The sequence below is a fragment of the Notothenia coriiceps genome, unplaced genomic scaffold (genome assembly GCF_000735185.1).
Source record: "Notothenia coriiceps isolate Sejong01 unplaced genomic scaffold, NC01 NC01_scaffold00037435, whole genome shotgun sequence".
Lineage (NCBI taxonomy): Eukaryota > Metazoa > Chordata > Actinopteri > Perciformes > Nototheniidae > Notothenia > Notothenia coriiceps.
Window position 1 is genome coordinate 105,400 of NW_011370136.1, and position 18,716 is coordinate 124,115.

At 41.7% G+C, this 18,716-nt stretch overlaps 1 protein-coding gene across 1 annotated transcript; it reads left to right on the forward strand.

Moving 5' to 3' along the window:
- Positions 1-1,326: 1,326 nt before the first annotated feature.
- rnd1b (Rho family GTPase 1b) lies at positions 1,327-11,643 on the forward strand. Its single transcript, XM_010797020.1, has 5 exons — positions 1,327-1,557; positions 2,063-2,150; positions 7,913-8,022; positions 8,198-8,332; positions 8,751-11,643. Exons 1-5 carry the CDS (start codon positions 1,438-1,440, stop codon positions 8,994-8,996), a joined length of 699 nt encoding a protein of 232 aa, XP_010795322.1. The 5' UTR covers positions 1,327-1,437; the 3' UTR covers positions 8,997-11,643.
- The last annotated feature ends 7,073 nt before the right edge of the window (positions 11,644-18,716 follow it).

The following is an 18,716-nucleotide window of genomic DNA, read 5'->3' on the forward strand; positions in this document are numbered from 1 at the left end:
ATTATACGACATTCACTTGAAATATACGTGTAAAATCATACAATTCTCTTATGGAGCAGTACTGTGAATAAAGAGAAATTGGTCAAATGCTGTTGGTGATGTAAATAAAACGCAATCCTCTGGATGCAGACACACACCCTCCACAAATCAGAGCCTTGTATGATGACAACAAGACATATTAGGCTGTAAATCACACACCGATCCCAGCATGGGGGGTGAATGATGCAGGCTGTTTGTGAACAAAGGCAAATTGCTTTGACCCACTGGGGCAGCTTGGGCTCTGATTTGCAACGGTAAATAAATTAACTAGTAGGCTGCCAGACATAGGAGAAAGAGGCTAATTGACTTTTATCTTTAATACGGTACTCCCTTTCCCAACAATGAGATGCTGTTTGCATACAGTGATAACCTTCAGGGTGTGAAAGTCAGTGTCTCCAGGGGTTTGACCAGCCCGAGTGAGTATAGGAAGATCTTTGACTTGACCCGATAGCTGGTCACCTATCAGGGGGCCTCACACCATCCCACTGCATGTAGACATGGTGGTATTATACTGAGCACCACACTGATACATGTCTCACTACCTTTTGATCAGCAAACATTAACATTAGCATTCTTTACATCTCATCTATTTCTTTTAGAAGGCTGTATGATAGAATGAAACCACAACAATATGATGCACTTAGTAGGAAGTGGACTACTTGGGGGAAATCAAACATCAATGTCAACAGATGAATTGCTCATTTACCTCATACCTATACTAATCACATTAGCTTTTACAAATGGCAGCTAGTCAGGGAATTTCAGACCAGTTTTGGGAGATGAAGAATCATTTTCATAAAGGAACATGTAAGTTGTTTAGATAAAACTGACTTGACTCTGTGGTGCAGTTCAAACTAATTAGTCCACTGTGGATTGGTCCCAAAGACGGGGCTATTGATCCGGACAATCAAGGCAATCTAATCAATCAATTTACAGCAGGCCAAGGGACAGGTCCCCACAGGTGACAAAACACAAGTCTGCCTGCTGCTGTGTAAGATTTACAAATGTAATGCAACAAATATGTTTACATTACAAGGGAGGATTACTTTAAAAAATGTATTTAGTTTTCAGGGAAACAAAATGAATGCCTAACTATTAAAATATTGCAAAAATACCTTTGTTGTTCTATATCATCCTTGAGAAAATAATTTGTCTTTGCTCTGAGATCATGCGCGCAGCACAGGGTCGTAAGAAGGCAGCCTGTGGAATGGAGAGCTCCTATTGGCTGCTGCTCGCCTGTATAAAGCGCCGCAGTGGCAAATTCAATCAGATCAACTGCGAGCATACTCCAAGAGAGCCAGACATCAGGAAGCTCGATCAAACTGGGACGATTTCTGCTTTGTTCTGCTTGTTGTTTTTCACATTTTCTGCAACAAAGACTGGATCCACATCAACACCATGAAGGAAAGGAGAAATACACAGCCGCTGGTTGTGAGATGTAAACTGGTTCTTGTGGGAGACGTTCAATGCGGAAAAACGGCGATGTTGCAAGTCCTGGCGAAGGATTGTTACCCAGAGGTATGCTCAAATGTGGAAAAAAGGAACTAAACCTGCATGTTATTTAAAACTCTTCTGTATTCATGTAAAAAAATAGTGATAGGCTAAGTTATTTTTTAAATGATTTATTGTAGCGAGAAAAAAGAGGTGCGCATGTTGCAGACAGTCAGTTTCCATGCGCATTTTCATAAACTGTTGTCCTGTTGGTTCATTTGGTATATATTGACCGTAATACCTATACATTGATTCGATTTTTTTATAGGATGATCAATGAACATTTATTCCCTGCGCATTTATGATATTTTATTGGCCTGTGTTGAATAACCCGTGCAGCTGCAGTGATTCGTGTGATTGCTTGATCAATAATTATTTAAAATTGAGAGAAAACTATCTTATTATTAGGCTTATTATTAGTCTTCAGTGCGTGTTTCCATGTTACACTAATTATCCAGATCAATTTCATTACCTGTAGCTGACTGACTGACACCTCCCCACTAATGGCATCATCTTGCTAATTGCTCCCCAGACCTACGTGCCCACGGTATTTGAAAACTATACAGCCTGTCTGGAGCTGGAGGAGCAGCGAGTGGAGCTCAGTCTGTGGGACACTTCAGGTAATTGATCCCATTTTTTCTGTTTATACAGCCTATCATGGCCAGCCATTCTTCCTGCAGCACTGAGAGTTAATATTAAGAAATGTGCAGTGAATGTAATGAGAGTCAGTCTGTGCTGCAAGAGCTGCGTCTTAGAATGTATTCCTAAATATTCTTCTTTTGGAAGCATCTAAAAAAAAAGAAGAGAGATATCACGAAAGTTGTTGTTAATAACATCAAGAAAATGGGCATACCTCATACTATTTGTTACTTTTGTTATTATTCAAAGCACAAGACATGTACACTTGTTGAACTGCAGTCCTGTTACTATTTCAGATCGCAGCTGATTTCAAAATGATTATATCTTATGTCCCCTCTGTGGGACGAATAAAGGTATTCTGATTCTGAAGGCAGGATCAAATATTGACGGCTCTACAAGTGCATTTATGTGCCTAATAATGTTCACTGAAAACTAGACAGAGAGACAGGGATTATTGCGCTTCAATTGTTCTTGCTGACTTTGTCCATCATATGTTAATTTACACTAAGCGTGAAAAAGAGGGTCAATATGTCAGTGTGGATCTCCCCGAGGATCTGCTGTTTAGTGTGTTGACCTGGATACTGTGAACACGGGTCTGACTGCAGCACCTGTTGGATTCCCTTTCATGCTCACTGCACAATGGTTTCTCTCACCACCCCACAGCTCTCTCCATCCACACTTTTGCCAGATGTATCCCCAGTCTCACAAGGTCACTGTGGTGGAGCAAGATAGTTTGTGTTGTTGTCTATGTACAACAAATCCTTTATGTAACAGACCCACTTGTTTGAGATGATGCAGCATTTACTGTGGTGTCCCCCCGGCCACCCCCCCACCCCCCCATATTATCCAAAAGCTGCTGCATCAGGAGAAAAGGGAGTGTAATTCCCTCCCCAGACCAAATCCTGCTTTTTAATCCCAGACTGTGGACCTTTGGTCTGGCCAGCATGAGTGGGCCTGGTGCCGGGGGATGATGGGCACACAGGGAGACATCCTGTTGGGCAGGAAGGTTTTCTGGAGCAGACAGACAGGAGGCAGCTCAAAAACTCTTGTGACCTGCATTCGCCTCCATATGCTGCTCCGGGTCACTCTCTAGAGCAGCATGATGCAGGGGATTAAAGGTCTGAATAGGTCCACTGCCACCTCGTCTAAATGACCCAATGAGGTTGGCACGCTTTCTCTTTCTGTCTTTTCTTTTTTTTCTCTGAATACTTTCCCCTTGTTTATGTAGCTTGTCAGCTCCTATTTACACATATTTTATTGTTTCAACTCTTTTCTTCTTTGTTGCCCCCCTGCCTTTGTTGTTCCTCGTTATTCATACACAATCCCAAATTGCACCAGTTAATTTGCTAATTTGCCTCACAAGGAACAATGAACATAACCAGTGATCAGTAATACAGTTCACATGCCTGACAGACAGTTCACAACGTGTTATTCAAAGCAAAGGGTTTTTTTTTTTTTTTGGGGGGGGGGGGTGGGAAGCTGAATCTTCACTCTCTTGTCACTGAGAGGTGAACCTCCTACCCATTATTTGTTATAGATGGCTTCCATGTATATTGTGTCAGGCTCTGGGTGATGGACGATAGGCAGAATGGCTTTTTGTTGGTCACACCGTACAGTTTCTTCGTCTTGCTGTAATTTACTATAATTGCGTGAGTTGCATTGCTGTGGCCGCACCACATTGAGAGGGTCTCCTCATTATCCCGACTCTCCTTCATTGATCGGACTGACCTCATCTCCAGCTCCACATGGCAGGCAGCTCCTTCTCCCAGCCCCGCCATGGATTTACAGACTAAAATCAATCCACCGGTTTTAATCAGCCTGGTCCAATCGGGCATGTGTCGGGGGGGGGGGGGAAGCAAACAACGTCCAGTGGTTGTAAGTCATGAATAGTGAGTAATGAATCTCGTTATGGTGTTAGTAGGTAATTTATTTCAGGTTGAATGTTCTTGCTGATAAAGCCTTTGTGTTTTAGAAAGATACTGTATATAAAATAATTGATTGGTTATTAAGGATTACAGATTGGCATTTGTTATGGACCCAATATCCATTTAAAGTTAATGAAACAATCTATATAATTATAAAGAGAGGCATTGTTAACAGACAAACTCATGTTAATGGCTTAAGCCATGTTAGACTATAAATTAGAAATGACTGATATGTAAGTGTATCTATATCAGTCATTTATAATGGCATCGGAACGGGTCTTAGGGTTCAGACTGTTATAAGGCTGCATCTATTTAATTGTGTTGAGTGATTAAACAATGCATCACATTATCTAATTGACACATAGTTTTAGCACTAGTTTAATTTTAAATTAGAATGAAGGATATGGCATAAATATGCTTAATTTCAGAGAACTATTCAGACTTGTTTTAACAGTCTGGGTCAATTGATTGGGATAACTTTCAACCTTTTAACTAGAGAAACCACTATTTATCTAACTCTCTGGCTATGAGTTGGTGATAGATTGCGAGCAGAATGCACTTTTTATTGAAACCATCTGTTTCAGTGTACTTCAAAATGAGTGAGATGAGCTTTGACAGTGTCAAGTTACAAAGTAAAGCTTGTTAACAGCTCAGATGTGGTGATGCTCAGGAACAAAGAGCGGCCCTTTCCTCTCGGCAGGGGTCTTCAGCAGTGATTCTGACCGCCTCTGGCATGTGAAACCAAGGAACAACTGCCTGACGCAATGTAGAGTGTCTTTTGGCCTGGCTGTAAAGACCGTAGTTATCAGACTGCTGCTGCAGCACCACAGCTCCCAGTCGGCCGAGCGTGGGTGGGGGGCTACTCTCACCCCTAAATCTGTGAGTCATCCCATTTCTGGATCATTAATCTGTCTGACCCCTGCATTCTCACTGTAGGAGAGGAGTGTGCTAATGATGAATATGGGCTATGTCGCTCAGCTGATTTACACACACAAAATACACACATAGTTTCACTTATGAACACACAGAAGAAGCAGATCCTCCCCTCCCCCACCTGTAAGCTCCATCACAAGGCCCGTCGTCTCGGCCTGGGAAGCCTACTTCTGCTCTGGCCCAATTTCCACCTCGACACTTAGCTCTGGGCACCGTACCATCAAGTCGGATGGAGTAGAGTTCAGCCGCAGGAATTTTGTTTCTTACCCCTCCATTCTCTAGTTAGTCTACCACACTCCGTATTTCATGCCTCACAAACTCTCCATCTGTTGTCGAGGCATGCTGTTGAGAAAAGGGAAGAAAGGGAATATTTGGAGCATGCTTAGGCTCTGCGTGTGTACTGATCTATGAAAGCTATTTTTTGGGTTGTTGCAATGGAGAGAAGGAGGGAACAGAAGGAAAGAGACTGTATCAGACTGCAGGGGGTGAAGGATTAATGGGGAGGAGGGTTTTTTGTGATCTCTCTCAGTAGCCTACACTCCTGCTTTCCCTCCCTTATCTTCCTACTGGCTTTTCTTGCCACAATAGAAACAGCCATTTCTGCTAGGATTAGAAACTGGATCCTGGAGTGTCGGGAGAGTGCTTCCAAGGCTGCTGCTGCACCCACACAGCATGCCGTGGTGCTTCAAATACTAATATTTACACATACATGTATTATTTTTGGATTCAGTTCCTTTGTAGATAGAATAAATACGCCTACTGAATCATGCATTCCTTTGTCCAAAATAAAAGATAAAATCGATTTTTGTGAAGGAAAATAAATGTCCTAGACGTCCCCTCCCGTCTCCCCACCCTCTTGACAGGGTAACTCATTTGTCAGCTTTAATTGCAAAGGCTCTTGGACCCCCTGTGCAGCTTTCCATTGATTACTGCATTTAGATCAGTGGTCATTTCATGCAGAATCACACCCCGGTTCCCAGATGTGTGATAACCCCTTGAGGGAGATTGAGAAGATTTATAGAGCTCCCTGCCTTTGATTCTCCTATGATAAGACGCCTCAGAGTTGAGACACACACACACACACACACACACACCATACACACTCTCATTACCCCAATGGTGCTAATTGTTCTGATTCGAATGTGTGTCAATTTTCACAGTCAGCAGACACAAAGTTGTCTCACAGAAGATTGTGGCTCTTTCTAATCTAGCTCAAGGTGTAAACGTTGTGAGTGCGATAATGTAATTTGCATTAAGTTGGGAACGTCTGTCCTCGTTGTCAAAATTCAGTCATAGTAAAACCTCAATCTGAATGGTTTAGTTCATTTGCTTCTTAAGAGTAAAACAAATTCATTTTCTCTATCCAAAGGCAAAGAAACTGTTTTTAAATACAACCAGCGTGTCCCTTTGTTCCTATGCTGCAATGTTTACCTTCTCCAGGACAATGAGCCCTAAGGAATTTCATCGCAGCTTGTCATTATTCCACTCACAGCGCCCGGCAGCTGGCAAATTCAGTTTTACCCTTTGATAATGTGGAAAACCATTAAGTATTCATGAAACCGATCTGTATGCACACATGCATGTTGTTGCGTGCACTTTTTCATATGTTTTCTTCCATTGTTTTTTACGCTGTAAATCAATTAGGATGGTTGTGTAATATCAAATGAGTGATTACACAGACTGCTTTTGTTATCTGTAGCCATAAGAGGAACACTGAATCCCTTTTGGGATTCACATGGAGCCTAAAGTAAACATGTTAATCCCATTGAGCTGCTCCTTCTGTTTCATCTGATCACACCTCTGGCTGCTGCCAGATTTAAATAGTGAGTCCGTGTCATAAGGTGAGGTGTTGCTGTGTGTGTGTCTCTTTGTGCGTGAGACATGTTTGTCTGTGGTCCCCAACCCTGTCGCAGAGCAGAGGAATGTCCCCAGCAGTGGGTGGGTGGGCAGTTAGTGGTGTAAAATGATTGATTGGCAGTTAAAGCGAGCTTTATAGAGAGGTGGGAGGAATGCCTGATGTAGATGGTGGATTCCAAGGCTGTTGCTGTGGTAACAGAGGGACTGAGGTATTGTGCGGCGAGCAGAGGATTTTTTGGGGGGTGGGTGGTTTACTTAAGGATTCTGAGCATGAGTGGGAGCGTCTGCCTGCCCCGAGCCCCACCGTTCCACTTGCGTAATCTACTGCAAGAGAAGATCAATGAGGATTTAGTGCTCGATTGTCATCTTCTCTCCTTTTGAAATGCCAGCAGAGGATATAGGAGCAGGGAAAAGAGCAGTTTCAGGGACAGCAAAGTGAGGCTCAGCAGAAGTGATGCCGATTTCACATAATCCCTGCTGCTGTAGTTTCTCGTTCTGCCTCGGACACTCTGCTGCTCTATCACCCTTTTTGCCCTGACCCGTTGTTACAGCAATTGATTCCTGAAACAACCTCCACTTAATACAAATAAATCATTGGCTTAAGTTGTTCATCACAAAACATTTTACAAAGCAAATGTAAATTTGCACATCTTCTTTTTTAATATAAAATATTTCCTAATGTGGCACATGAAACATATCTGCGTCCCCTGCATGTCTGAACTCATATTTGTACAAATAAAATAAAAAAGATCCAAAGGTCCATTAGACTTGTTTTTATTCCAAAAGACTAGAAACAAAACGGTATTACTTTACTTGAACTTGCGATTTCACCACGAAGACGAGGAAACTATTAAGGATCGTTGAGTTCAAAATGGTAGCTGTGCAAGATCCCTCTCAATCTTGTCTAACAATTTAGCAATACTACGCATTGAAGGTGAATGGAACTACTTCAGACTGCCTGCGTGTGTTTTTAAAGTTGGTCCTATCTTTTATCCACATTAATGATTCTCTGTTGTTTTGGCCCTAAGGTTCTCCATACTACGATAATGTGAGGCCCCTGTGCTACAGTGACTCAGATGCAGTTCTACTGTGCTTCGACATCAGCCTTCCTGATACTGTGGACGGCAGTCTGAAGAAGGTAAAGGCTTCAGTTCTGCACCTTACATTATAATTATCGTTAGTCACATACTTAATCAGCTATTCCTATAAATAAAGCCTGTTTTCATGAAATTATACTATAGTAGGACTGTGTAAAATATAATTACTGTACCCAAAATGAACACACTGAACTCACTGTCCTTTCCTGTCCACAGTGGAAAACTGAGATCCTGGACTTCTGTCCGAGCACACGGATCCTGCTCATTGGTTGTAAGACCGACCTGCGCACAGATGTCTGCACGCTGATGGAGCTGTCCAATCAGAAACAGACTCCCATCACCTATGAGCAGGTGAGAACAAAAACATTACGCATAGAGATTGTCACTGGAATAGTACAGTTGCTACATTTTCATTTTGTGGCTTTTTTGTCATGTCTGGCTGGTAAGGAAAAGAAATATATTTCACATTATTTTCTGCAGACAAGATTTATATCGATATATACATCACACCTTGCATATCATTACACTTTATCTGGAGCACTTTGTTATAGCTGGCATTCTCAAGTATTATGATGTATTACTTAAAGAACCTGCATTATTTTTTTTTTAAATTGGTAAACCATAGATAAAATGATTCCTATGTTGTTTTTTTCAACAATAATGTAAGGGTCACGCATATAATGAATGAATGATCTATTGTCACAGCTACATGGTGACCCTGGTAAAAAATAAAGAAAGTTTTAAAGGACGTGTATATCTCGTATTGCAGGGTTCTGCTATGGCCAAGCAGCTCGGTGCAGAGGCGTACCTGGAATGCTCAGCGTTCACCTCGGAGAAAAGCATCCACAGCGTGTTTCGCACCGCGGCCATGGCCTGCATCAACAAGCTGCAGCCCCTCCCAAAGTCCAGCCCCACCCGTCGCCTCTCCAAAAGACTCCTCCACCTGCCCAGCAAGTCGGATTTGATCTCCTCCACCTTCAAGAAGGAGAAGGCCAAGAGCTGCTCGGTCATGTGAGTGGAGACCTTTCGGGTTACAGTCTTCACATGCAACCCCCAGCCCCCCGCCTCTTTGGTCTCGGGGAAGGGGGGGTGGGCACGATGGTTTTATCAGGGCTTCCTGCTGAATCCTTCCCTCATCCCCCCGCAAACCAAACACCCCTCAGAAGAGGTGGACACTTCGCTGTCCACTTGCTCCTGAACCTTTCAGCGCACATCCATCTTTTTCCACTACTGTTTGTCTTGCTTTCGAACAAACAATATCAGTCAAGGTTTGCTCATCGAGCTATAATTTTTCACCTGTGAACAGTATGCAACTAAAATGGTGTTACATCGGTCCGATTTTAATATATCTAGGCACATGTTGATTTGTCCAAAATTGGAAACTTGTGACATAAAATCTTGTGATGTAAACGCCTCTCAGACAACTCAATGGATATTTTTCTAAATACAAAATAAATCTAGCATGAAACTGTCAGGAATGAGCATTTCTGCACATCTCTCTTTAGGTCTGTCAGGATTGAAATAGCTTGTTGCTGGTGTCCCCATTTAGGCCTGTAAACGTGCAGAGTATAGAGCGAGTAGTGGGACAAACCACAGTAAGAGCTACTACACAGAGTTGTTCTCATTGTCTCAGTGGTGAGGAGAGCAGGGATAAGAGCTGTGAACTCAGGCTGCTGTACAGACAGCAGTCTAACTATCTCAACCAGCATGGATTGTTGATGCATGGTTGTGTAGCTCTGGACAGCGGTACTACACAGGTTTCAGTGGAGGTGAAAGAGGCTCTGTGTATACGGCACAACTTCCGAAATGTGAAAAAACGCAAACAAAATAAGTTTAGTCGGGCTTCCAGTGTCTCTGCTGTCTATTTTGGTGATGGGGCAATCACATTTTAATGGATGATTTAAAGTGGCTTTTATACAAAAAGCATTAAAGCAGTTCAATGCCGTGCTCTCGAGTGTTATTTATGAAGCTGTGGCTGGTTATTCATGCCAGTCAATAATATGGAGGCAGAGAATAAAGCCTACCTTAGTCAGACCGACTGCTAATGGGAAAATCTGGTTTTCAGTTTCAAATATTCTTCATACAAGATTTGTAGCATTGTGTTGTTGACAGTTTTTCAACAATTCTCAAATGGTATGCAGTTTTGAAAAATGCCTTTCATTTCATGTTCCTGGAAGTCATTGAAATGTTTTTGACTACTGTTAATATGCCTTGTGGATTCCTTCGTTTGCAACAATCCAATGTAGCACTCCCAGCGTGACTCTACTCTTCCAAGACGACTGTAGTTTTGTTAATCCATTGACCTCCAATAAGCAGCACTTATTGTAGGTTACAATGACTACAAAGCAACAAATTGGACCCTTTTCTGATCTTAAATCTTTGGCTTTATGGTTATTTGTGTGTGCAGCTTTAATCTTTGTGCTTCTTACCATAAAGCAATAAAGATTTCAGTGCTTGTGATGCAAGGTAACCTGTGCGGCAATAAAGATGCAGCTTTGTGATTACTGTCATGCTAAAGCGCTCCACATCCATGTTATAGACTGAAACCATCCCTGCTGTACAAAGCGGCTGCTGATCTGTGTTTGCCCCTACTCCTCCGTGTAAGCCACTGGCATATAGAATAACCAATGGCGATGTCCTGCTATGATCAGATTATCTGAATCCCAGAGAACAAAACTCTTTGGGTTGGGAAGGCTAGCCTCTGCTGCCAATTTTACATAATCATATAAAAGGATTGAAGCAGCTTAGGACTTAGATAAACTGCCTGAGTAATCAAAAGTGCAGTACTTGCTTTTTAAAATTGAAAATCGACTTCAAAAGTTCAGCAATCATCTTGTAAAAAGGGCTAGTGTGTGGAAATAAGGAAATAATGTGAGAAGAACAAGTAAACAAAATGCACAGGCTGGCCCTGTCCAAAGAAAGCTATTTTTCCATTATTTGTTTATTTAGTTGATGTGTATTTTCTTTTTTGATATTTCAAAGCATGATGTTAGTCCCAATGTTGTTTTTGAAAAAAGAAAAACTCTTTCTGAGATGGTTGTAGCGTCTTTATGGAGCTCTGGACTGCCCCTGGTCGGAGGAACTTAACGTGGTGATTTGCAAAAAGGCTTCCAGTTCATGTTCCCACACCAAATTCCAGAGTATTGCCTAGCAACAATCCAGCACAGGAAACAGAGACTGGCTGCTGGGTTAGTTGTGTCGACGGGAGAGGGTTGGTTCACACGCAGATATCCCCACATCCCTTTTTACAGCATCAGTTATGCATTTTGCTTGGCTTGTTAAAAAAAAAAAAAGAAAAGTGTCTTGGTATTTTTCTGATGCCAGGCCTTGTGATGATGGGATAGATGAGCGTACCATTTCAGTCAATATGCAGCCTTTGTGTTGTAGTCGGTGTGTGTGGTACAATGGTGCAGTCAAACTCCTAAGCATGTCCTATTAAAGTTGTATGATTGTACATACGTCTCTTGTTTTATAATCATTGTAAGACCTCTCCAAGGATGTCATATGAAAATGATGTTGTTGATGTGAATATTTATTTGGTAGCTAATTTTTTTTTTTTTTATTGACATGTACATTTGTTGAAATTTGACTTTTCCTTTTTTATTTTGTTGTTATTTTGTTTATGCTGTGTTAAATAAAGCTTGCCCTGTCCGGCACCCTTACATTGTGGTTTTCCAGTCATTTCTGTTGTTCACGATTCACTATCAATAAACATCCATTCTCTGATAATTTGTATATATACCCAGTTTCACAGTGTTGTCATAAATAAACGAAAATAGTCATTTGAATATTTAAACAAGAGTCTTAATAAAACAGCTGGTGGTGACATTAATTATTGGTTGTTTACAAGTACATTTATGAAAACATTTAACACAAATAAATGTAAGTGCACCCTTTTTGTTAGTATTATTATTAAGTATTATTCCATGGGGAGTCAAGAAAATACTGCATTTTACATTTGTCTTCCCACAATAACAAATCATTATCTTTTCTTCTGGTTCTCTTAAACTTTTGTGAATTGTATTCCTACATTAATTGAACAGGTTCATGGAACTGATAAAAAAGCGCAACACTCGTTTCAAAAAATTCAAAATGATACTCGAGTAGATTAAACCATTCTCAACACATACTTAGGAAAAGTGAACAGATGTCTCCAGAGGTGTAACCCAACCCAACTCAACTTAAGGAAATAAGGTGCTTATCTTTTCCACTCTATCGGTGCTAATAATTTCTTCTAACAGGCTCTGTGTCACCGCATGCATGCAGATCCTGTCTCATTAAGGATAGAGCAAATTTAAATCACAAAGGATGGGGGATAACTGTCATCGTCGATTACTTCAACCCTGAACTAAGATCACAATCGCTGATTATCAGGGAGTTATTATCATAGATTAAGAAGAGTCAGTCAGGTTTGTTACTGACAAATGATTACAGTTTAAACCCTATACATTATTAAGAAAAAGAAGGACATTAGATAGGGATCTATAGATATATAGAATGATTGCACTTGGCACAGATTCACCCTTACAGGTTGTTGAAAATCTTCACAGGTTCTCCGTCTCTTCTGAAGATGCACATGTCCGCTGCTCTCATCTGTCTTCAAACACGCCACATCTGGTGGCTGCCAGCTGCAGAAGTGTCTAAAACTGGCCTGGTGCCACCAAGTGTGGCGGAGGTGCCAACAGGCCAACCAGTACATGAGCCCTCACATTGCCTCTTTTTCCAGTGCTCAGACTAGTGCTAATAGGCTCTGGTGACACTGTCTGTGTGATGATGGTGTTGATGTGTGAAAGGACGTAGTTATGTTGGTGTTTGACACTCAAAATATCACCCTAGATTTCAATATATTCATCTATTCTCATAAAATTGCGCTGAAATATGAAGAAACTTGCATTAAGCCTTACCTGACCTGAATTCTCCCCCCGTTTTTTGCGTTTTTTGCTATAGAAACACAGTGGGGCGGATGCTGGAGCACCTGAGGTAGAGGCTGACATTGTACACATGCCTCCACATACACTGGGTGTGAGGACATGTAAATGGGGCACATACGCTGCTAGTCGTAGTAAATTAGGCCAACATCTGGACAGGCACAGAGAGTTCAATTGCCCACTCAGCTGTGGCTTGTACCTCGAGGGCTCGGTTAAGGAGAAGTGGCTTCGTGGCACAGTCCAGTGAGCTTTCAGGCTCAACCCTGCCATTTTGTTAAGACTTTGCCATACACAGCCACCTTAGAAAAGTTCTTTGTCTCCTACACAAACAGTGGGTCACTTTGACCGAGGATTAATGCGTTGCCATGGACAAAAGCTGGCAAGGGAGGGCACTTTACCCACACAAAGACAATTTAATGGGCTGTAAAACACAGCGGATTAATTTTGATTCACACATGTTTGACTTATAAGAATATCAATCCTCATTAGAAAAATTGAATTTATAAAAGTGCTAACGTCGTTATCTCCCTACTGACATTTAAAGCAATATATTAAAATCTATATTGATGATGAACAATACACCAATATGCTTTTACTCTTCATTTTAGTTATGGTTATTGTAGTTCAAATATATTTACAACCAAGCTGGGCTGGACAGTGGTGTGAAAAGAGTCATCTGAAGGGAGTCAAGCAGCTCTGATTGGAAAGCCCTCTGTGCTGTTGTGTACTGTTTACATCACGTTCAGGGTCCTCACATAACTCTCTGAACACAAAGCAGTCTCTTTCCTGTTTGTGTGCACCCAGAGTCTAATCTTACACTTCGTCATCCTAAAATGTATATATATCATTGACATTTTTAAACTGTGCTCATGTATGCCCTGTTGAATATAGCATGAACACATCCACACACATCTGTGCAGACATGCTAATCTTTGATTACTGATGAGGTGTGATGAGGTGTCGAGTCCTGCAGTTAGCTCTCTCTCTCCCCCTCTCTGAGACACACAGACACCAGATTCTCTGCCTCTGCCGCAGTGCAGGGCAGGGCCAGAATATCCAAACCATCCATTTCCATTTCAGCCAGTTTGCCTTGGAAAAGGGGGGGGGGTTTAACAGAATTTAAGCGGACGTGATCATAACGTTGCTAATATGCCTTTTAGATTGACTATCTCTGTACAGGATCAGATTAAAAAACAGAATCCACTTATTGCCAATAAGGTTTTTAGAATGTGCTTTCTTGTGTTAAAATAACATTTCAGAAATAACAAAGTATACAAAGGCAAAAATATTTTTGATATGTAATACTTTTCATTTTTATTTGTTAGATTTTTCATAACAATGAATTTTGTTTTTGCGTAATTAGTTTTATTGTAGGAATATGCAAAGGTTCACAGGACTGAAGGCTGCAAAGGCTGCCAGTAACAATTATATTTACAATTCTATGTTAAAGGTCAGTGTCTATGGATTTATTATACATTCTAAAAGTTTCTTTACACTATTACTTCTGATGAACATTTTTATAAATAAATCAATCCTCATCCTACGCATACCCTCTGCATCGTCATTTTACTCACACACACACACACACACACACACACACACACACACACACACACACACACACACACACACACACACACACACACACACACACACACACACACACACACACACACACACACACACAGCATTCGAAGCTGTCCATCAGAACAGATCCTCCCTCTGGTCATTCAGGCTCACTCACTGACTCCACCACCCCCACCTCTCTCTGTGACCCCTGACCCTAAACTCCCTCCTGTGGTTAAACCTACGGTCCCCTTAGGGCTTTCTCTTGACCTTGTGTTTCCCTGGCAGCACCACCAATGAGCTCAGTCAAATGTGAGCAATTGTTTAATGTTCCCCATGGCCACAGTGGGAAAGAAAAAGTTGCGCCTCTGAAACGGAATGCTGTTTTTGAAAGGAATCGAGAAATTGCGTTGTTGTTTTTTTGGGCCCGAAATGTGTTTGTGCCATAACTTGTGCAATTTGAGCAGATGGGCTGGATGAGTAATCACCGGTTTATTCTAATCCTTATACATATATCGTGTGTGTGAGTGTTTCCTCTTTTTTATGTTCACTCGCTATTTGCCAGTGGAGCAAATTTCCCCAATCTTGTCAACATGAAATGGCAGGTATTTGTTGGTCGAAAAAGAAAATGTGTACAATAAATCTTGTTCATCATGCAAGAGAAGGGTATGTTGCGCATGACCTGGGGTATTATATTACATTAGGTTTTTGAACTAAAAGTCCTACAGATATATAATGGCAATTTGTACGTTAAAAGTGCTTATTCATTAAAAAGAACATCCACGTTTATTTATAAGTATGTTAGTTTCTTAGGTTATGTTGGGGACTCTATTCTCAGCATTTTATACAGTGAGTGCACCCATGGGCGTAATTTCCACGGGGGACAGGGGGGACAAGTCCCCCCCACTTTTCAAAATCTTATTTGTGTCCCCCCCACTTTTTAAATGTGTTTATTATTTATTTTTTACGCAAGCGGTCCTCGTCACGGAGGAGCGTCTGTGTGTGTGTGGCACGAGCGCATCTTGTGAGAGAGAGATAGAAAGAAAGAGATAGAGACAGAGAGAGTTACGGGTGTTGTTGTTAGCATTTGGTGCTAGCTTGGAGCTAACGGAGATTAGTAGCTGTTTCAACAATAAGGAGAGGGAGAGTCCTCTCCTGTCGGACTGAGAGAGTTAACGTCAGCTCAGGGAGGTAAAGTGATTAGATTGTAAACTTTAGTGCATAAATAAAAAGAAAGAATGCAGACTAGGTAAGATAAAGATAGGAGAGAGGAGTTTATCAATGATTTGTTATTGGTTGTTAGCATATTCTAATGGTTTTTTGATTATTTAAATATATACAGTTCTGTTTCATATGTGTGTTGAGAGCTGTATCCATAAATCTCTTAATGTTGCCCTCAAAGTGAACCAGATTGATGCTTTTAACTTCAATTTAAAGAAAAGATCATCCCGGGTGCATGCCCCTAGACCCCCCTAGAGGATGTGAGGTCATCACAAATAAGACAGGTTCACATGGATAGGATACTAGATAAGTGTGCACACTCATTATATATACTGCACATTTTTCTTGGATTTATTAAGGCAGGAAATGGAATTAAATTGAGAAAATGTTTATTTGCGGAGGACCCCCTGTTTTGTGTCCCCCCCACTTCTCAAACCAAAGTTACACCCTTGAGTGCACCAATCCAAAAGATAAACAAAGTGAACAATCATGCACACACAATATGCACATGCTCTATGCCCATCTTTGTGATCACTGGGCAACCGCACACAAAGCCGTGCTCTGCTGTGCACAATGTGAAAGTCTCTGAGCACCAGAGGATGAGGAGGAGCACTGGGCTGTACCGCTGACCGAAAAGAAGAAAAAAAACACACACACACACACAGAGGATTTGGCAATTGGCCACATCCTGCGTGTGTCTGCACAACCAACATAGAGACATCCAGTACGCTCATAAGCGGCATCCCCTCAGCTGCAGCAGTGCAGGGTCCGATGCTTTGTCCTTCATACTGATTAAAATGCTAGATTAGGTCAGATGCAGCAGACTGAGAGCACAGCAGTGATAATTACTCCATAATTACACCATATTGTGTCTCTGCTGTGTTTCACCGCCATCATTTTGCCTTTTTACTCAGTGGTCATGTGCAAAATCACTACATCAAAGTCCTGAATCAAAATCGGGCAGCATAAGTAGATGGATGGACCTGCTCTATAACTCAGCATCCATTAAAAGGACCAGTGCATTCCTACAAACAGGGCACATCTCCATCAGTGATCAGTGTGCATGCATATGCGTGCATGTGTGCAACTGTTATCCCTAAGGTCCTTGCAGCTATGAGAGAAGTATTAGCAGTGGGGGGGGGGGGGGGGGGGAGGATAGCAGAGAAACAAAAGGGATGCAGAGGCTACTGCAGACAGCACTCTGCTCATTTTTGTCTCCGCCACTCCTCTTTAGGGAACCATGGCTACAGGCGGGAGCATGTGCCTTTAATGGTTCGAGGAAGTGTGAGGTGTGTGTTCGGCTAAGTCTGGGGTGGACGCAGGACCAGAGGGCCCTCCCAGTGAGCAATAACTCTCCTGCTCCTTCCTGGGGGGGTTGGGCAGAAATAAATAAGGAGTGAGGAAAGGCCGAGGGGGAGGGTGAACAAGGAGATGGGAGGACATGTTCTATAGCTTGATGTCCAAACTTCATCTCTATTTAACTACTAAAATGACTTTGTAGAGAGGAATGCTTCATTTATGCCCTACTGCAGCTAATATGGACACTGGAGTGTTAGAGGGTCGGATACAGAGAAACGCTACAGTACAGCAATGACATTGATCCTCAGTGACAAGGGAGCTGTTAAAGCACCGAGAATACACACACTACAGGGATGTTCTTGCATGTACATACTCAAAAGGGGGAATTGAAGCATAGAGCCAATGCGGATTACATAAGCACTGCATTGGGAAGAGGTCTTAGCTGTCAGGTAACTGAAATGAGCCAAGCGGCAGAGAAGATGTGAAGATCAAACAGAGGGAACATACGAGAGGCTCACATAGTCACTCTTCTAACCCGGCTTTGTTATCAGTGTAATTATTTAACTGTCACTCCATGTACTGATCTGCAACCATTTTCATTTCAGGGATATGTTGTCATGACAACAACAGGTAGCAGTTTTATCTGCGATGAAAGCATGTTGGCTTTTTTATATGATAGACTAAAGGAGGAGGCAGCTGTATTATGTATGGATTTTATTTTCAAGGAAACAGTAGAGCTGGGTTGGTGCCTTTCACAGAAAATGTATCAGTCCTGTTTCACTGTGTGTCTCACAATATAAGAGAGCGTGGTGTAGATTTACAGTAAAAGTCACTGACATGCAGCAGTATTTTACAGCAGCACATTAAAGCAACTTAAAGCTAATTGATGAACTAGGTACGCATGTCCTGCATGCTAGAGTCTGGGTGGAAATGATTGCCAACCTGAGCAGCCAATCCTACCGTGTACAACGGAGAGAATCCTAATAAGGAGACATTTTTGATCATTTTCAGGCCAAAGTTAAAAAGGTCATGGCATTTGTTACTATCTGCGGATCTGTCACAGTTGCTCTAACTTCACAAAATATTTACTTCGCCTCTCATATATTGACCCTAAAAATATGCAAATTACAAATCAGACAAAGCCTCACAAGACAATAAAACATTGCATTGACCTCCTGGGGTGATTCACTGGGCAGAGTTCAAATGTGTCCAAAACAAAGTGGAGCATCGTTACCAATGAACATGGATTAAGAGAGAAATGCTGCATAGTTTCATATTGGGAATTTAACTACAAATGTTTTAGTTCTGAATCCTATTTGCTTATTTACCTCATATCTCTTTTCGATAACGCATCATTATAATGCACCTTTAAAAAGGTGGGAAATAAACTACTATGAGATAAAACCGAAGTTTTTAATTCAATGCATGGTCTAGATTTCTGGAATCCAGTCTGTTACTATGCAACACATCAGCTCCGGAGATATTCCCGTGGAGGATTTTCATCCGCCCTCTGTCTGTGTCCTCCCTCCCAAAGCTGTTTCTTCTCTATCCTCTGTTTCTTCTTCCTCTTCTCTTTGACTCACATATTCCACGGTTTCTGATTCACAGCTGCTTGGGAGGCGCCTTTGATAAGTAAATATGCATTTTTCCCCCCCAGTCGCTATCCTTCCTGCTTTGATACTGACTGTAGTAGGGTAAGGCTTAGAGGCACCTTTGTGACA